At 46.8% G+C, this 20,993-nt stretch overlaps 1 protein-coding gene across 3 annotated transcripts in view; it reads left to right on the plus strand.

Moving 5' to 3' along the window:
* The window catches only part of XXYLT1 (xyloside xylosyltransferase 1), a 240,075-nt gene extending 219,390 nt beyond the window's left edge, over window positions 1-20,685 (plus strand). Inside the window, exon 4 of one of the 3 annotated variants that reach the window (XM_064269978.1) lies at window positions 16,758-20,685. In XM_064269978.1, the coding sequence (XP_064126048.1) occupies window positions 16,758-17,154 (397 nt within the window). In that variant the 3' untranslated portion in view covers window positions 17,155-20,685. The remainder of the gene's footprint in view (window positions 1-16,757) is intronic. The other 2 variants (XM_064270033.1, XM_064270071.1) reach the window with 2 other exon arrangements.
* Window positions 20,686-20,993: the final 308 nt, after the last annotated feature.

Here is a 20,993-nt window from a genome sequence, read left to right on the forward strand (position 1 = left end):
TTAACCACTACGCCCACCAGGGCTTCCTGGTGTTGGTGTTGGAGGAGGATGCTGAATATACCGTGGACTATCAAAAGAGTGAACAAATTTGTCTTGGAAGAAGTACTACCAGGATGGTCCTTAGAAGCAAGGATGGTGGGTCTACGTCTCACATACTTAGAACATGTTATCAGGAGGGATCCATCCCTGGAGAAGGACATCATGCTTGATAAAGTAGAGGGCCAGCGAGAAAGAGGGAGACCCTCAACAAGATGGATTGACACAGTGGCTGCAACAATGGGCTTAAGCATAACAGCGATTGTGAGGATGGTGCAGGACTGGGCAGTGTTTCGTTCTGTTATGCATGGGGTCACTATGAGTCGGAATCGACTTGATGGCACCTAACAACAATTACATAACCCAGAGAGTTTAAGTAATTGGCTGAAGGTCCCACCACTAGGAAGTGCCTGTCCTGAAGTTTGAACCTGAGTCTCTGGGACTCCGCAGCCCCCACTCTTAACCTCTGTGCTTGTCAAATAGAATTGAATGGACTCTTCCCCACCAGGGAAACCCTGGTGGCAATAGTGTTTAAGAGCTATGGCTGCTAACCAAAAGGTCGGCAGTTTGAATCCACCAGGTACTCCTTGGAAACTGTATGGGGCAGTTCTACTCTGTCCTATAGGGTCCCTATGAGTCGGAACTGACTTGACAGCAACAGGCTTTTTGTTTTGTTTTGTTTTTGTTTCTCCTGCAGGTCTGCTGAAACCTTGTGGGCATGCTTGGCAGTGGGAGGGAGCCTCAGGTCCAGGGAGTGAGGGATGGGGGAAGCAGCTGAGATTCTAGACCTCGCCACTGTTGACAGGTTGTTTATTTTCTGAGCCAGACAGTTCTGATAAGCCCCTGGTAATGCTGCTCCTTGATCCGGCCCTGCATGACTATGAGCTGAGTTGGCCTGTCAGGAGGATGGATTGCTTTGTGTATTTTCTTTTTTTTTTTCCTTTCCTTTAAAAAAGGAAAAAGGAAGGACAACACACTGACGTGCCAAGCTGTGAGGCTACAGGGCACACAGTGCAGCCAGCTGTGGGGGCTGCTGGGCAGGCCAGGGTCGCTTAGGTGTTTGGGTGTGCTGGAGGCAGGTATGTTTTGCTCAGGTATACTCTATACAAACCACCTTCAATGCAGCTGTCCCTATGCACGGGGCCCATACTGGCCCACCAAGCTCTTCAGGTCCCTATTTTGTGTGTCCAGCATCAGGTTAGTGCTCAAAGCAGTTACGCTGTCACCACAGCCAAAAGGTGATGAACATTGAACAAAGGTTGGCCCCTGGCTGAATGGTCAGAAGAAGCCTGAGTATAGGCGAGGTCTTGCAGCATCAACCCAGGGCTCTGCTACAGTTGTCATTATACATAGATTCTGGCTCATAAATGCCCAACACAGCCCTGCAAGCATGACAGGGCTCTCACAGCTGGGAGGATATGTGTGGGAGGTAAGTGCCACCTCCCTTTCCTCTCTGACTTCACTGGGTAGTTTGGAGCAGGGCCAGCAGGGCCCAGGGATGGGGACTGGGATCCTCTGACTCTGATGCCACATGCACCATCCACAAGAAGTACAGAGAGGTCTGGGATGCCCCCAGCTTCCATGGTCAGAAGTGGAGGGAGCCCAAGAGCAAACCCAGTTATTCTTTCTCCCCAGCCCACACTCCTTCTCTGAACCATTCTGTAGGGACTTCACTAGCCTTTTTTTTTTATCCCCAACTTGAACTTTCAAATTGCAACAGTTCCTTTTCTTACTTGACCCCATACAAGGGAATTTAGAGCATTCAAGTCATGTAAATCCCACAGGGTTTGCCCTTTGCTTTAGAGCACATTACATCTACATGAAGACTTTGCAGCCGCTCAGGTAAAACACAGACTCTGGAGGTTTTCGGTAGTTTAAGAGAACTTGGGAGTGGCTGCCTCTCAGAACTCCCATCCTTACCTGCAGCTCCTACCGCTGGCAGGAGCCACTGTCTAGGCATCATCAGATAAGCTTTCTTGCCAAGAGCCAAGGTGTGCTGTCTTCAGGGTCCTCCTGGATCATGAGAATCATACACCAAAGGACATTTATTTTTCTTTGTCTTAATTTCATTGTGATGAATATATATAACAAAACAATTCAACCATTTTTATGTGCATAATTCAGTGACATTAATTATGTTTATCATGTTGTACATTCATATCACCACTATCCATTTCCAATTTTTTTCATCACCCTTAACAGCAAGTGCACCTTAATAAACAATACCTCCACGTTTTCCCCTCCCATCTACCCTTGGCGACTGCTAATAAACTTAGGTTTCTGTGCACTTGCCAGTTCTAGATTTTTCATGTAAGTGGGATCATACAGTATTTGCCTTTTTGTGTTTACTTATTTCATTCGGCATAATGTTTCTAAGGCTCATCCATGACGTAGCACAGATCAGAAATTAATTTTATCTTTATGGTTATATAACGTTCCATTGCATGTATACGCCACATTTTGTTTACCCATTCACCTGTCAATGGACACGGGTCGTTTCCACCTTGCAGCTATTGTGAATAATGCTGCAGTGAACACTGGTGTGCGAGTAATCTGTTGAGCCCTTCTTTCATTTCTTTGGGGGTATATTCCTAGGAGTGGAATTGCTGGATCATACAAGGAGAGGTTTTTATTCCTCTTCTGCAAACTCCCACCGACACTCTTAAAGGTGATTACTTCTGTGTACTCAGCCTAACTTAGGGGTATTGAGAAGCTTTATAATATACTTTCTTGCTTCCAGAAAGGATTTGAGGTGGTGTATAGTGAAAGCGGAAACCCTGGTGGTGTAGTGGTTAAGTGCTACAGCTGCTAACCAAAGGGTCGGCAGTTTGAGTCTGCCAGGCGCTCCTTGGAAACTCTATGGGGTGGTTCTACTCTGTCCTATAGGGTCGCCATGAGTCGGAATCGACTAGACGGCACTGGGTTTGGTTTTTGTTTTGTTTTTTTATAGTGAAAGCATCTTCACCATAGGGCAATCAAAAATAAACTTCTCAAAGAAAACTCCATCCCCATATGGATTTACTGGTGATATCAATCTCACACCAACTCATCCACAGATTAGAAAAAGAGGAAACACTTTCTGATTCATTTTATAGGGACAGCATAACTTGATTTCAAGGAAGGACGATACAAGAAAGGAAATTTTTAGGCTAATTTCTCTCATGAACATATACACACAAATCCTAAATAAAAATAGCCATTCAAATCTAGTGATACATAAAAAGATAATATATTACAAACAAGTTGGGTTTGTTCCAGGAATACAAGGTTGGTTTAACATTTGAAAAATAGTGCAATTCACCAAATGAACAGAATAAAGGAGAAAAAGATTTTGTAATATTCACCACCTGCTTATTCTTAGAAACTCTTGGTAAACTAGAATGAAAAAGAACTTCCTTAGTCCGATAAAAACCCTGGTGGTGTAGTGGTTAAGTGCTACAGCTGCTAACCAAGAGGTTGGCAGTTCGAATCTGCCAGGCATTCCTTGGAAACTCTACCCGGCAGTTCTACTCTGTCCTATAGGGTCGCTATGAGTCAGAATCGACTCGACGGCAGTGGGTTTGGTTTGGTTGGTAGTCTGATAAAGGGTAACTAAAACTAACCCGTTGCCGTTAAGTTGATTCCAATTCATTGCGACCCTGTAGGGCAGAATAGAACTGCCCCAATATGGTTGCCAAGGAGCAGCTGGTCAATTCAAACTGCCGACCTTTTGGTTAGCAGCCATAGCTCTTAAACACTGCACCACCAGGGCTCTGATAAAGGCTCCAATAAACTGTATCTACCCAAAATCCCCAGCAAACATAATCCTTAATGATGAAATACTGAAAATTTTTCTCTAAGATCAGGAATAAGGCAAGAATGTACAGCATCATGACTTCTTTTCAGCATTCTCTAGAGGTCTTAGCCAATGCAATAAAGCAAGAAAAATAAATAAAAAGTATAAGAAAACTACAAAACATTTCTGAGATACGTTAAAGAAAATTAGAGGGATGTAGTGTGTTCATGGATTTGGAGACTCTAGTTAAAATGTCAGTTATCCCCAAATTGATATGTAAATTCCTTAAAGAAGAACAAATTTGGAGCTCTTACACTACTGGATATCATAGCTTACTATAAACTACAATAATTAACGCTGTAGTATTGGTACAGGGAGGGGGGAAAAATAGACCACTGGGACAGAATTAAGGGTTAGTGAAGGCTGATGGAGTCCTGTGGTTGTATGTGGGAGAGGGAGTTTTGCAGAAAGCATCCTTGCGTGGTTAAACTCACTAGAAGTGAGATCAGACTGCAAGGACTGATCTAAGTATTTTAGAGAAAGAATTGGGTTTGCTATCAACCTAAAAACAGTGTGGTCTTCCTCAGTCAAAATCTGGAAAGCATGAGAAAGAACAAACTGAGGCTATCAACTTACTGGGGTGAGGAAGGCCAAAGGCCATTGTGTGATGTCCTATCACACGAAAGTTATTATATCCTAGCTGGCTGACCTTGGCAAGGTGCTTTGCTCTCTGTTTTCCTGAGTGGTATCTATAGGTTTTTACAGCTTTTTGTTTTAGGGCCAGGGCCATGACTGGAGCCAGGTAAACCGGGTTCAGGGCCACACTGCTTGCCACAAATGAGACAGGAGAAGCGTGTGTGTTTGACACAGAGAAGCTTCTCATTGAACTTGACGTGTGTCTGTCTTCTGAATGCATTGAGCATTTTATCTGCATTATTTCATAAAACTACCACCCATCTGTCATACAGTTGTGGCTTGCATGTTACTATGATTCTGGAAGCCATACCACTGATATACCAAATGCCAACAAGGTCACCTATGATGGACAGGTTTCAATGGTGCTTCCAGACTAAGACTAGAAAGACCTGGTGATCTACCTCCAATAATTAGCTTATAAATCACAACAGAAAATTGACCAACACAGTGCTGGAAGATGAGTCTCCTAGGTTGGAAGGCACTACACAATGGCTGCTGTAATGGACTCAAACCAATGATCATGAAGATGGTACAGGACCAGGCAGTGTTTCATTCTGTTATACATAAGGTTGCTATGAGTCGGAGCTGACTCAACAGCAACTATCAACAAACAGCATCTCATGAAATCATTTCATCAACCCTGTTTATAGATGAAAACCCGAAGCACTGAGAGCTTTTCTACATTTTCTAAGGGAGTAAGCAGAGGACCAGGATTTAAACCCGGTCTGTCTGTCCCCAGAACCTACATTCTTAAGCGCTATGAGTACTGGTCCTTTTTTTCCAAGGCAGTACAAAACTAATATGTAGTAGTAGTAGTAGTTAAGAGTTTGGCTGCTAACCAAAAGGTCAGCAGTTTGAATCCACCAGGTGCTCGTTGGAAACCCTATGGAGCAGTTCTACTCTGTCTCATAGGGTCGCAATGAGTCGGAATTGGGTTTGGTTTTGTTTTGGTACCCCCCTAACCCAGACTGACTGCTATTCCCTGAGGGCAGAAGCTGACAGAGCTGGGCCCTCCTTCCTGGCACCTGGTAAGCTTGCTGCTTCTGGGAAGCCTTTCCCCAGTGACTCTACCCAAGGCCATGAGGACAGTGGTGGTTTTATGAGATAATTCAGAGTCCTTGAAGTTCATGGACCCTAAATCCTAGTCCTGGTATAGAAACATAGACTTTCAGAGCTGAAAAGGACCCAGGCCTGATTACCATAGCATTTGTATGAAATTCGCAAGTGGCTACTGGGTCAAGAAGGAGCCCTGATGGCACAATGGTTAAGTGCTCAGCTGTTTACCCAGAAGCTCCATGAGGGAAAGACCTGGTGATCTGCTTCTGAAAGATTAAGACACAAAAACCAAACCCGTTGCTTTTGAGTCAATTCCAACTCATAGCGACCCTATAGAGAGAGTAGAACTGCCTCATTGGGTTTCCAAGGAACGGCTGGTGGATACAAACTGCTGACCTTTTGCTTAGCAGCCAGGCTCCTAACCACTGTGCCACCAGGGCTCCTCGTAAAGATTACAGCCTAGAAAACCCTATGGGGCAGTTCTACTCTGTCCTATAGGGTCACTATGAGTTGAAATTGACTCAATGGCACCTAAGAACAGCAACAACAGCAACAACTAAAAGGTCCACCAATTTTATAGCCATTTTCAGGATAAAAATGATATCACTGCTACTCTTGTGGCTTTCATCCCTTTGTAAAAAATAACATATTGTCTTTTTTTCTTCTGAGTGTGGGTCTGAGACCAGTAGCATCAGCATTACATTGGAGCTCATTAGAAATGCTGCATCCAATGGAGACTCTACATGTTAACAAGATCCCAGGTCCTCCCAGGCTCAGCAAAGTCTGAGAAGTGCTGGGCAGGGCTTGCAGCTGACCCATTGCTGTCCCTTCAACGCCCGATGGGCCCTCAGTGTGTGCATCAATGTGTGGATCAGTGTTGTTACCCTTGACCAAAATCTATGCCACAAATGTGTGAAACAGCAACCAGGGTCAACCTCGATGGAATGTGAGGGTTCACGGATTTCTTCTGGGCTTGAGAAGTAACACGTTTTGCTGCCACTGGGTTGCTTTTCCAGCTGGTGGGCCGTGCTGCCCTTTGCCTTTGTGACTGAGTGAACTGCTCCCGAGTAGTTTCTGCAATGTCTGGCCCCTGGGTTGGAACACCCTTCTCTTTGAGGGTGAAGGACGCTGGTCTGGATTGATGTGATTCTGTTTAACTCAGGATGCAAGGTTAAATTCCACACATACCCCTCCCTACCACCCTTACCACAAGCACCTGCAGTCTGCTCACTGTCCCGGAAAACGCCCCCACCATGTGTCTGCTAGTCCTGAGGGGCTGTCGGGGCAGTGAGCCGATTCTGAAGGTGACTCCCTCTGGCTTTGTTGTCACCCTGAGAAGGTCTCTCCCATCTGCCTAAATTCAGGGGAAGGGCAAGATCATGGAGCTGAGCTGGGACCAGACCTCCCAGGCCAAGCCAAGTGCATTCTATTCTCACCAGCCCTGCCTGCTAGCTGCAGGCTCTGTGCTCTCATGATTAGATCCTGGGGCACCCCCAAACTTGAGCTGCTCCCTAACAGGATGTAAAAGCCACAGTACATGGAGGCTGGGTGTCTTCCAGTGGCCAGCAGTAGAAAGGACATTGTCCAGAGGGCTATGGCACCCCGGACTCAGGTTACCATGCAGGCTTCTTCATCATGGAAGAAGATTCCTGAGCATGTGGGGCTGGCTTTTCAGCCTGGCCTTCTCTGTCCTCACTTTGAGGGAGATCTGGCTTTCCCCAGTGAAGACCCTCCCTTACAAGCCTGTCTGCAGGTGTCCCTTCTTCCATAGCCCAGCCCACAGGGCCCACTTCTCCCCGCCAACTGCCTTTCTGAACAGATTTTTCTACCACCTCCATTCAACATCTTCGTTTTTTAAATTCCTGCCATCTGATTTTACAATGTCTCATTCATTCATTTATTTGTTCATGCACCTATTTGAAACCAGCCATTCTGAAGGGCTTGCTGTGAATCGGTTACCCGTGCGAGGCCTTCAAGATATAAAGATAAGTAAGACATTCGGGTTATCGATCTCAGGGCTTTTTGACTCCACTCAGGCCCTCAATACTTCACCCTTCTGGACAGAGGCCGCCCACCCCAGCAGAGCTCGTTCAACCTCAGCCCATTGGGGGAGCAGGGGTCAGGGACTTGCCAAGGGCTATTCTGGACCCCACAGGTGTCCTCAGAGTGTGTGGATGATAAGAACACAGGTGAAGATGAGCTGTGATAATTTCTCCATCTTTATTGTTAGAGAGCTCAGTGGTCTAGTAGGCAAAATGAAGAGGCTCTTGTACAGATCGTAAGAGTCAGCTCTCTAAAAGCCTGTCTCTTGTAACAGCCATCTCAGCATCCTGTCAGCCCCTCCCTCCCCCAGGTGAAGGCCCCAGTGAGCATCCTTCAAAGAACAGAGACTTGGGAGACACATGCAGCTGAGTTGAAATCCCTGTGCCACGGTGTGCTGTGTGGCTTTGTGTAAGTTACTTCACCTCCCTGAAATGGGATAGAGTGGGATACTGCCCTGTTTAATGACATAAACATCTGCTCAGCAGCTGTGCATTCCTTTCTCCCTGCCCTTCTCTCCCAAAATCTTCCCCAAGCCCATCTCACTTCTGTGAACCCCTCATTCTCCTAGGCTGGGGTAGGCAGTGCAGAGAGGCTGTCGGGGGACAGCCCCAGCAAGGGAAGACCCTCACTGTGTGTCCTGGCAGATAATCCGAAGAACTGACACGTAGCCCCTTCCAGATTCATACGTTCAGGGAAACTTACTGACGGGCAAGCAGCTACTCTCCAGTGGCGGCTGGCTGGAATATTTTCCACAACCACCTAGGAAGGGACCCAAGCTTATATACCGTTCCAGCTGGGACCAAGGCTCATTGTTTTTCTCCCACATCCTTGGGCAGTCAGTTTTCCCAGGGACTTCACATCCAGGCCCAGATGTTTTCCTTCCTGTTGCTAAGACATTCTTTGGCCTTGGCCTTGGCCTAGTCATGCCTCTCCCGGTGCCATACCTTATCCTGAGTCTATTCCGAATTCATCCCCAGCATGCTTCGGGGAAGAGCAAAGCTGATTCCACTAGGGAGGGGGTGCATATAGCTGAATAGCTTACTCTACAGAGGCCAAAAACCAAAACCAAACTTGTTGCCGTCAAGCCGATTCTGACTCATAGCACCCCTATAGGACTGAGTAGAACTGCCCCATAGGGTTTCCAAAGAGTGGCTGGTGGATTCAAACTGCTGCCCTTTTGGTTAACAGACGAGTTCTTAACCACTGCGCCACCAGGGCTCCTACAGAGAGGCCAGGAGTCCCCAAAGCAGGAGCATCTACAGTCTCCAGTGGGGTTGGGTCCAGAGGGGCAGAAGGAGAAAGAGGAAGTCCAAATGGTGGTTCCTTCCACAGGGAAGGGGAGGGGCTGTGGCTCAAGTGGAAGCAGCATGCCTCTCCCCTCAAGGTATCTAACCCAAACCAAACCAAACCTGTGTTGCCCTCCAGTCATTTAGCAACCCTATAGGACAGGGTAGAACTGCTGCATAAGGTTTCCAAGGAGCTAATGGTGGATTCAAACCATGGACCTTTTGAATAGCGGCCAAGCTCTTTAACCACTGCACCACCAGGGCTCCTCAAGGTCTCTACTGGGTCTTAATACCCCAGAAGTCCTCTCTCCTGCCAGGCAGCCTGGTTTCACCACTGAGAACTGCCCATAGGTCTACCAAGAAGCCCTCTCAGCCTGTCAAGAGAACCCTTTCTCAGGGCCGCTTGCCCTCAATCCCTCCACTCCACGTTCCATGGCTATTGTGCTTTGGAATCTTAGTTGCTGGCCTGGGCTGGTGCTTGAAAACAAGCACGTGTTTCTTATAAGCTCTGGAAACAAGGGCAAACAGCCTTCTACCTGCTTTGATTTCCTCCTGTTGCCCCCAGTAAGGCCCAGCAACCGTTGGACGCCCAGCTGCCCTTCCAGGTGCAGGCTGCTGAGCTTGGAGGTGGGTGGTCCCTGCCAGACTGGAAAGCACAAACTCTGGGCCTCCTGAAAGGGTGGTATTGTCTGAGCGGTGCTGCCTCACCTGGGCCACGGAGGTTGGAGGAATGGAGCGGTAGTTGTCTTCTGAGCAGAGGGGTTTGTGGAAAAGCACAAATGTTTGCCTGGGAATGTGGCATTGCCCTTCCAGTGGTGTGTCTATGGGCAGGGCAATTTCTGAGCCTCAGCTTCCTCATCTGTAAAACGGGAACAAGCACTAGATAGCCTCTGAGTGTCTGCAGGCTCTGACGGGCTGCAGTTCTATCAGGGGCCCCTCTTGGTCCTACCACTAAGAGCACCTGGGGTTTGGGGAGCAGTTCTTGGCCTCTCTGTCCAACAGAGCTGGAGGCCTAAACCTGCTTCAGGCCTTGCTATCAGGAGATCCTAATGCGGGCCAGTGGTAACTCTCAGCAATAAGGAGCACATTGGGGAAGGGCAGCTTAGAGCTTTGCAGGTGGTCCCACAACTCCAGTTTGATACCACAGTGCATTGGTCCCATTAACAAGCTGAAGGTCAGCACCTGTCCCACAAAATTCCAGCTCAGCTTTAGGAAGGACTGAGGCATGGTGTCATTGGTCTAAGAATAGCCTCGCATCACCCAGCCAGAGTGCTCTGGGCCAGAACCATCCCCAGATCACCCTACAAGGCCTGGCAAGGTAGATGACACACGGGGCCACCACCAAGGGCTGCCCTTTACTCCTGGCCTTTCTCCTCAGAGGACTAGAAAACAGGGTCCCTTCCACATCCAGCAAGGGCTTACTGGGCCTGGTGCATAGCATGGGCATAGGGAAATGATGGGTCCTGATCCATCCTCTCTGGTTAGATGGCATCCAGACAACGTGTTTCCACCCGGAGGAGGCCCAGCCTTGCTTGCTTGCCAGTGACCTTGCACTTCGTGTTGATGAGCACTCGTGGGCTGGTCACGGTGAGAAGACATGCAGCATGTGATGTGGTCCTTGGAATCTCAGGCCTGAAATGAAGCCTTCTTTGCCTGATACGTACAGCTTGGACTCAGCCTCTAGGTCAGCCAGGCTTCTAGAACCTTCCAGGGAAGCCTTGTGCACACTGTCCAGGCTCAGTGTCTCTTCCCAATCCTTGTTCCCCCCTTTGGAAGTGAAAGTGGAGAACTCAGAGAGCTGAGAGAAGCCAGCCTAGGAGAAAAAATCAAGAGGAGGCAGGTAGGCTAATGGGCCTGTGATTTGAAGGGGCAGGGAGAGGAGGAAGTGATTATCTACGGCAACGTTTGTTCTTTTCCGGAAACATGAGCTTTAGATCCTCTGGCCAGGGTCTCTGTAGTTGCGAGCCCTGTGGAATGACCTTGGCAGTGATCATAGGGAAAGACCTCAGGGGTGGAGGGATTTTGTTTTAAAAATGCTTTCAAATGCCCCTTTTCCATTAGAATCGATTTTCTTCATGAGCTCTGGCAGAAGTTTTTAATAGCCTTTTTTTTATACATATAATTTTTATTGTGCTTTAAGTGAAAGTTTACAAATCAAGTCAGTGTCTCACACAAAAACCCATATACACCTTGCTACACACTCCCAATTACTCTCCCCCTAATGAGACAGCCCACTCTCTCCCTCCACTCTCTTTTTTCGTGTCCATTTCGCCAGCTTCTAACCCCCTCCACCCTCTCATCTCCCCTCCAGGCAGGAGATGCCAACATAGTCTCAGGTGTCCACCTGATCCAAGAAGCTCACTCCTCACCATCATCCCTCTCCAACCCATTGTCCAGTCCAATCCATGTCTGAAGAGTTGGCTTCGGGAATGGCTTTTGTCCTGGGCCAAAAGAAGGTCTGGGGGCCATGACTACTGGGGTCCTTCCAGTCTCAGTCAGACCATTAAGTCTGGTCTTATGAGAATTTGAGGTCTGCATCCCACTGCTCTCCTGCTCCCTCAGGGGTTCTGTGTTGTGTTCCCTGTCAGGGCAGTCATCGGTTGTTGCCGGGCACCATCTAGTTCTTCTGGTCTCAGGATGATGTAGTCTCTGGTTCATGTGGCCCTTTCTGTCTCTTGAGCTCCTAATTGCCTTGTATCCTTGGTGTTCTTCATTTTCCTTTGATCCAGGTAGGTTGAGACCAACTGATGCATCTTAGATGGCTGCTTGCTAGCATTTAAGACCCCAGACACAAGTCTTCAAAGTGGGATGCAGAATGTTTTGTTAATAAATTTTATTATGCCAATTGACTTAGATGTCCCCTGAAACCATGGTCCCCAGACCTCTGCCCCTGCTACACTGGCCTTCGAAGCGTTAAGTTTATTCAGGAAACTGCTTTTGGTTTATTTAGTCCAATTGTGCTGACCTCCCCTGTATTGTGTGCTGTCTTTCCCTTCACCTAAAGTAGTTCTTATCTACTATCTAATTAGCGAATACCCCTTTCCCACTTTCCCTCCCTCCCCTCTCTCGAAACCAGAAAAGAATGTTTTCTTCTCAGTTTAAACTATTTCTCAAGTTCTTATAGTAGTGGTCTTATGCAATATTTGTCCTTTTGCAACTGACTAATTTCACTCAGCATAATGCCTTCCAGGTTTCTCTAATTATAGTCTTTTTTAAGATTATAAATTAGGACATAAAAAGACCCGTTGCCGTCTAGTGGACTTCCGACTCACAGCAACCCTGTAGGACAGAGTAGAACTGCCCCATAGGGTTTCCGAGCAGCGCCTGGTGGATACAAACTGCTGACCTTTTGGTTAGCAGCTGAGCTTTTATGCACTGCTCTAGGACATACTCAATATAAAAAAAAATTAGAAAATTCATCATCAGTAACTGGAAGAATGTGCTTGAAGAGTCTTAATTTGTATTTTCCCAGCAGGCCTTGTTGACTTCTGGAAGGACTCAGTGTTTACAATGGACCATCTGTATGGGGGCATGTGTCTCAGTTGGGATCATTTCTGTCCTCTCTGGTGTGGGTCTACAGATGACCCTGGAGGATGGGAACAAGATCCTGCCCAGGCCCAAATCCAGACAATCAGACAGGGTAATGTGCTTGTTGTAAACATGTGACATTAATCAGAGAAACTTTTGGAAGCCTCAGGACTCAGAACCAGATACCTGGATTCTTACAAAGGTTTCCTGCAACCTCAACACTTGCCACTGCAGGGGCCTATGCATATGTATGGTCAAGCCCAGCCCGTGTGGGAAGGCGAGGGCCTGGGGCTCTCACTGACCGCCTCTGAGTAGGTCTCGGCTCTGACCCCCAAAGCGGTGAGTGCCAGCAGCAGCTGCATCACTTGGCCCCCAGTGGCTCTGGCCTTGGGATGTACCAGCCAAGTTCAGAAATAAGGATTAAATTCAAATGCTGCTGTTTGGAACATCATCAGCCCATGAGATGTGAGGTGGCCGGGGTGAAAGGGACCTTAGAGATCAGAAGCCCCGACAAGCTGTGGACCTCTGTCCCCTCCCTATTAAAATGGAGGTACTTATGTCACCGAGCTGCCCAGGAGAAGGAGCAGAGGTAGAGAGCGTGAGAAGGCTTTGCAAAGCACGCAGTGTTGTGGCGTGTGAGGAATTGGTGCCATCCAGTTAGCCCACTTTACGGTGTGATGAAAGCCCTTTACTTTAGCAAAATTGCTTTAATATCCCTTATATCATCCTCTACCCCAAGGCTAGTGTGATAGCTTCGTCAGAACCAGCTGACACGGAGACCAAAGAAACCCCCCATTCCCCTAAGTAGGTGCTGTTTTTCCAGTCCTTTTCAGGGTACTGGGAGTGCTTTGAACAAGGACACCCTGCAAATAATTTTGTACTTAGGAAATCATTGGTTCAGCCTGTGCTTCTGCCTCAGCAGTCACCCTGGGTAGCCTGCAGTTCCAATTTCCTGTCCCTCCTTTGCTTCTTACAAATCAAAATGTGCCCCAGACCTGGTTCTTTCTGGCTGTTTCTTGTAAAATCCCTCTTCGTCCTGATTAAGCTGGCACTGCTGCGCATTGTGTTCCCAAAGAGCCACCTGGGTTATGAGCTCCGCCTGGAAGGATGTTCTGAGTCTCTGTCTCTGTTCCCTCCCTCCCTGAGCCCAGCGTGTTGGGTGCCAGGTCACTCTTGCCTCTGACTGAAGACCTGGGGGAGCTTCTCTGCCGTGTTGGTAATGGCACCCTGGGGCTGGGGCTCATTGCCCCAGCTTGCTGAAGAGTAGGAACCCTTCTGAATGCTTTTAAAACATCTGAGCACCCTCTCTATGGTCCCCTGCTCCTCACTCCACCCCAAAATAGATCTGGCAGTCGTTAGTTAAGTGCTGAGCTGGGCAGCAGGCATTCTCTCAGCAGCTTTGTGTCCTTTTGTTTTCCTGCTCCTGGTTCCCCAGACACTGGAGGATACATGGTGTAACCCGCACCTCCCTTTCCATTGCTCGTGGTCAGTCACTTCATCTTCCTGGGGCACCGGGTCCTGTGTGAGGTGCCGAGCAAGCAGAGTTGACGGTGCCCAGCCCTCAGAACCTCAGAGCCCTCACCGTACTTGCTTCCAGCTCCCCTCCTCTAGGTCCCCTGGGAAAGGGAGATGGGAAACAAGTGGGGGAAAGTGCAGGTGGACAGGTTGGCGTACCAGGTGGCATGTGCACACTTAAAAAGAAAGTAGGTCCCGGAAGGCCAGCGTGGGCTCCAATCTGTGTTAATTACTGTCTCTCATTTTTAACAAATTGGTGGCCAGATGAGAGCATGTCTGCTGGTGGAGAGGATCCCCCAGGCTCTGTCTCTGTGCCTCTCGCTTTCTCTTTCCCTCTGTGTCTCTCCTCCTCCCTGGCAACTTTTGCTTTCATTCCTTGAAGGGTGAATCGAGTCCCTTGGCATTACGAGGCATTTGCTTCCCCGTTGCTGGATGGTCCAACTAGGAAGTTGGTTGGTCCTTCCTCTCCCACATGTCATGGCCCAAGTCTGTTTTGGTAGAATTTTAGCTGGTTTGTAACCTGGGCCTGAAATTAACAATTTGGACAAAATATGGTAAAATGAACAAACAGTTGCCAAACTGCATTCCAGTCCTCTTGTGATCCCATCACTGGAGGCATTGTGGCTAGAAAGGATGACAGCATCTCATTTTGCTCTAGAAGCTTATTTTTGCCAGAGCTGTTATCACCAAGCAGGGCACCAGAGCTCTGTTCCACTGACAGCCCAGTGATTGCAAAAGTGCGAGCAATGAGCCTGTGTGTGCCATTGGAAGAATGCCCAAAGGGAGTGCTTTTCCCCGCGCCAGGATCCAGCTAGCGTGCCCTTTGTGATCTGCAAGATTACAAGGAAGAGGTCTCCATTCTCAGACACAGAGAAATGAGCTGGAACTGAAATATGGATCCACTGTGGCTCATCCTGAGCCAGGTCTCTGGTTTTATTTCCACTGCACCTTACACTTCACCACACAGACCCTATCCTGAGATCAGCTAGGAGAGTGTCTTAGTTTCCTTGTTTTTAGTCAGAAACTTCAAGAGACCAGAGGGGTAGCATTCGCAGGCTGGGAAGCAGGGCTGGTTTTGCCATGATGCACTCCCCACCCTAAAGACCCTCTAGGGAAGAGGCAAAGCTGGTAGAAATGTCTGAGATGCAGTCTAATGTGGAACACCCTCCTGTCCCACCCCTGCCCCTTGCAAAAGACAGAAGGCCGTCCCATCTGCCCTCCTTTCTCCAAGGCAGGGGCACCTCTGCTGTGCCTTCCTCTCTGTGAGTGTGGGGCTTTCTTTGACCCCTCTTGCTGCCCACCCCTTGCAACACACACAAGAACATGATATTAGAGAGGTTGGACAACAGTGACCAACACTCTAACCATGTCATTGCAGGGAGGTTCCTGGACCTCGGTCATCCCTCTGCAAACGGAAGCATTTGGATAGAGCATCTAGGAGGGTTCTTCTGGCTCTAACATCCCATCATCTGTGAGCCTAGGTTGGATTTCTAAATCTGCCTAGACAGAAATTGAAGTTAAGCTGGCATCCCCTCTAACGTAGCCATAATTCTATCTGGCTGTTCTATAGCTGCTTCTGACTCTACCCCATAGGCGTGTGTGCTTTCAAGCCTCCAACCCCTGTCCAACCTTTTAGAAATATTAAATATGGGGTCTTAGTGAATGAGCTCATTCTAACTCAGAAAATGATTTTATTTTAACCTGTTTTTAACTTTTCCTATATCTTTGCCACATCACTGTTCAGAATTGTTTCCCCTACCTCTCTCTCTCTTTTCAAGACCACAGACTAAGGCAAGTGGTAGAAGGTTCTACCTAAATTGTTACTGTCTTAGTCATCTAGTGCTTCTATAACAGAAATAGCACAAGTGGATGGCTTGAACAAGAGAAATTTATTTCTTCATAGTAAACTAGGCTAAAAGTCCAAATTCAGGATGACAGCTACAGGGGAAGGCTTTCTCTGTTGACTCTGGGAAGGCCCTTGTTATTAGTCTTCCCCTGGACTAGGAGCTTCTCCGCGCAAGAACCCTGGGTCCAAAGGATGCGCTCTGCTCCCAGCACTGCTTTCTTGGTGGTATGAGATCCCCCCTCTCTGCTCCCTTCCCTTTCCTTTTTTATCTCTTGAGAGATAAAAGGTGGTGCAGGCCACACCCCAGGGAAACTCCCTTTGCATTGGATCAGGGATGTGACCTGGTTAAGGGTGTTACAATCCCACTTTAATCCTCTTTAACATAAAATTACAATCACAAAATATAGGACAACCACACAATACTGGGAACCTTGGCCTAACCAGGTTGACACATATTTTGAGGGGACACAATTCAATCCATGACAATTGCTGTTTTAAGAACATGGACTCTGGAGCCAGATTGCCTGGATTTAATCCCTACCTCTGCCACTTACTGGTTGTGTGACTTTGCGCAATTTACTTACCCTCTCTGTGCATCTGTTTCCTCATCTGTGAAATGATGTCATCATCTCATAGAGTGCCCATCACATATGGTTGCTGTGAGGATTGAATAAGTTGATCTAGTATAGTGCCTTGTCTATACATTAGCTATGATGATGGTGATGATGATGGTGATGTCATCCTCATTCTGGAAAAGCAGAATGGTGTGGAAAGGACATGAATTTTGGAATTAGGAGACCTGGCTAGTGGTGTGATGTAAATGCTGAATTTCAGAGTGTCCCAATTTTCGTAGCTGTAAAACTGAGGAGAAAATGGTATCTCCCTACAGGTGGTTGTGAAGACCCAGTGAAATAAGGGCTTGGTAAACTACTTCACCCCCACAACCAGGCTAAATCTGTTCTCTCTCCCCTTCCAGGCACACATTCTGGCAGTTCCGCCATGAGAACCCCAAGACACGGGTTGGGGGCCCTCCCCCTGAGGGGCTCCCTGGCTTCAACAGCGGAGTGATGCTGCTGAACCTAGAGGCCATGCGCCAGTCCCCAGTCTACAGCCGCCTGCTGGAGCCGGCGCGGGTGCAGCAGCTCGCTGACAAGTACCACTTCCGAGGCCATCTCGGGGACCAGGACTTCTTCACCATGATTGGTATGGAGCACCCTGAGCTCTTCCACGTGCTGGACTGTACCTGGAACCGGCAGCTTTGCACCTGGTGGAGGGACCATGGCTACAGTGATGTCTTTGAGGCCTACTTCCGGTGTGAGGGCCACGTCAAGATCTACCACGGGAACTGCAACACGCCTATCCCTGAGGACTAGTGCATCCCTGCCTGCCACTCCCTCAGGGCCTCTGGGTCTGGAGGAAGGAAAGGGCCACCTCTGGGACAGGCCCCCAGGGCAGTGGGTGAACTCCTACAGAGGCACTGCAGGGCCGTCCTTTGTGACCCAGGTGCTGTAGACCTCCCATCCCATGGGCTGCTGTCCTGGGGCCACCCAGTGAGGGTGGCCTGCAGATTGCTGGTCCTTGGGACCTTTTTACTCCAGGGCACAGGGCATCATGAAGGACAGTTAATAGCTGGAAGACAGTGCATCTGAAGAGAAGGAAGGAAAGAGAAAGATACCCCTTGCCTCCAGTCCCCAAGGAATGAAAACCCTTTAAAGAACTAGCCTTTCTTGGACCAAAAAAGAAACCTAATTTAAATTGACAGGTTTTCATCATTTTGCAAGAAAGAATAAACCGTACTGCTGTAGCTCCTGGTGAATTCTAAATGAGCAAGACGGATTTTACCAACCAGCCCAGAGCTTAAGCATCCAAGTGAATGCAATGCCATCCTTCACGTATGCTGTAGGAGGCTGTGTACGTATTCCCAGGAGCCTCATATTGCTTGACGTAGGTTTAAAGACCCCCACCTCTTGGGAGGGTCTTCAGGGCCAGCCTGTGGCCCACGTAAGAACTGTTGTAATTATTTTAGGATTCATAGTATTTCTTTTATCCCCCAGCTGTACCTCAGAACCCTACTACCCCTTATTCATCCAAGCCGGCTCTTGTAACCAGACCGTGCCCAGAAATCAAACTTGCCACCCCAAGGACATGTAATAGAATTCCCTGGCCTGGGAAGACTCATCCCAAAGAGGAGCCAAGCAATCCATGAGTGCCACCATGGGGGCTTGGAAGAGGGTGTTGCTCCTCGGTGTATCAGCATTCTATTCCGTGTTTAAAAAAACCAGCCTTGTTACTTTTTTTTTTTCACCATGTCAGACTCTATATCTTAGTAGAAGTTAGAGTGTCATTTCTTGCTTTCTTCTTTTTGGTCCATTTTGTATAGTCCAGCTGAGGTCCTTGGCGGGGAGAAATGTCATTGTATGTTTATTTTACGGGCGGTCCCCAGATTATGAATGAGTTCTGTTTCTAAATCTGTCTTTAAGATGAATTTGTACTTAAGTTGGAACAGTTATGTACAGTTTGTATCTAACATCAGTTAGCCAAATGTTTGTCTCAGTATATAGCATATTGTGTACCTTTCTATGCATAAAAATCATTGAAGAAACACTTCAGATACACCAAAACATCTTTAACATAATAATATGGTAATAATAATAATGTTTTGATGTGTGTCTCAAAATATCGCCCATTTGTTATTATGAACCATCGTACATACCTCGAATTTTTAACATAACAGGCTTTACAGGGATTGGTTAGTAACTATGGGTTGTATGTGATTTGTACGTAAGTTGGACATTCGTAACCCGGGGACTGCTTATATTTTATTTCAATTTCATTTACCTTTTCAATTTCTTTTCACCATGAATGAGAATAGCTAATAAATAACCTTTGAGAACACAATGACTTATGTTGTTTGTTTATGATGTTTGTTCTCTGATCACAGCATGAAGGTTCTGAACCAAGCTTCTAATCAATGTCAGTCAGGCTTCCTCGTCGTCACGTGATCAAGCTAAGGCGCTCACAGCAGGTCTTTAAGGACCATAAGGGCGAGTGTCTGGAAGGATATCGGGGAGGGTAGTGTTGTTGTAGGCTGAAGGTAGAGAATCGTTGCATACTAGGTATCCACAGGGCCATCTTGCCCTGTGGACAATGACCCCATCCTTCCATCCTTTTTCATTCCTTTTGCCCAAAACCATCCAGTTACATCATCCCCTTATCAAGTGGAGCCCGTTTCTCTCTTAAGTCTCTGCTATGACAGAACCAGTCTGTTCTCTTAATTATTTGATTCCCTATTTGTAGCTACCGATTATTGAATGCCAACTATGTGCCAAGCATTATCCTGGGGGCTTTATATACACTACCAGTACCACTCATAAAAACATCATGAAGGTAACTCAAATTCTAGCATTTATTGTTAGAAAATAGTAAGAGACTGAGTCATCTACTGCACTGTTCACCATGGTATTTTTATAACAGAAAAAAATTTGAAAGCAACTTGAAGTATTGAATAGGGAAGTGGATAAATAATGTATGTTACATCTGTATAATGGAATACTTTAGGTGGCCATTAAAAGTCATTTTTTATTGTGCTTTAAGTGAAAGTTTACAAATCAAGTTAGTCTCTCATACAAAAACTTAAACACACCTTGCTATGTACTCCCAGCTGCTCTCCCCCAATGAGATAGCATACTCCTCCTCTCCACTCTGTATTCCCTGTGCCCATTCAGCCAGCTCCTGTCCCCCACCCCCTGCACCCCAGGGCTTCTCATCTTGCCTCCAGACAGGAGCTGCCCACATACTCCTCACCAGTATCATTTTCTGTCTAATAGTCCAGTCCAATCCCTGTCAGAATAGTTGGCTTTGGGAATGGTTCCAGTCTTGGACTAACAGAAGGTCCGGGAACCAGGACCTCTGGGGTCCTTCTAGTCTCAGCCAGACCATTAAGTCTTGTCTTTTTGTGAGAATTTGAGGTCTGCATTCCACTGTTCTCCTGCTCCATCAAAGATTCTCTGTTGGGTTCCCTGTCAGGGCAATCAATCATCGGTTGTAGCTGGGCACCATCTAATTCTTCTGGCCTCAGGCTGATGTAGTCTCTGATTTATGTGGCCCTTTCTGCGTCTTAGGCTCATAATTACCTTGTGTCTTTGGTGTTCTTCATTCTCCTAAAAGTCATATTTTTAAGACTATTTAATGCTTTGGGAAATGCTATGGTATGTTATTAAGAATCTAAAATATGAAATTATATGTATAGTATGATCCTAATTTTATTTTTTTTTAATTACATATATCTGTGTGTGTATACACATACATATACATGTATGTGTGTGTGTATAGAGAGCAAGGGAGCAAACCTATTCTACTATATTCCAATAGTTGAACTCCTGAGAAACCATGTGTTTCAAACACTGAGTTATAAAAACAATTATTTTAATGGGGAAAAAAGTGGGTTAAAGGCTAGAAAATTTTAGGCTCACAATAATAAACATATTTTTTCCTGCAATAATTTCAGTAATAAAGAGTTTCTATAGCTTTAAGTGTATTTTGTTATTGCCAGGAAAAAAGGCCAAGTGCTAAACAAAGTCTCCTTGTATACTTTTGAGATCACCCACCCCGGAGCTTCCCCTTCTTCCACCACCAGTGACCTTGACCTTCCAGCTCCATGGTAAATGGCAAAATAATACTCCACAGGAAATCTAACCAGACCAGCAAGGCAACTGTGTGATCCTGTGCTTTTCCTCAAACAGTTCTTGACAAATCTTGGGTATACCGGTTCCTTATTGGGGTTCTGTTAAAAATCAGTGTAATGCAAACATAATCAATTATGTTTCATTTTGCCCTATGAAAGCTAGAACAGAAGTCTGAAAATAGAGCATTTCTGTGTACTAGGATTAAGTTTTTTTTTTTTAATCTTCATCTGTATTTCTGTATTTTCCACAATGAATATTAATTACTTTTAAAATAAAGAGTAAATGATAAAAAAAAAACCTTTGAAACTCCCCTGCTCAGTTATTATCACAGCTGAGTCCCTCCCTGGATGGTACAAAAGGTTAACGTACTCTGCTGCTAACTGAGAGGTTGGAGGTCCGTGTCCACCAAGAGGTGCCTTGGAAGAAAGGCCTGGCAATCTACTTCCAAGAAATCAGCCATTGAAACCCCAATGGAACACAGCTCTACTCTGACACACATAGGTTGCCATGAGTTGGAGCTGACTTGA

This window comes from Loxodonta africana, chromosome 1, assembly GCF_030014295.1.
Source record: "Loxodonta africana isolate mLoxAfr1 chromosome 1, mLoxAfr1.hap2, whole genome shotgun sequence".
Lineage (NCBI taxonomy): Eukaryota > Metazoa > Chordata > Mammalia > Proboscidea > Elephantidae > Loxodonta > Loxodonta africana.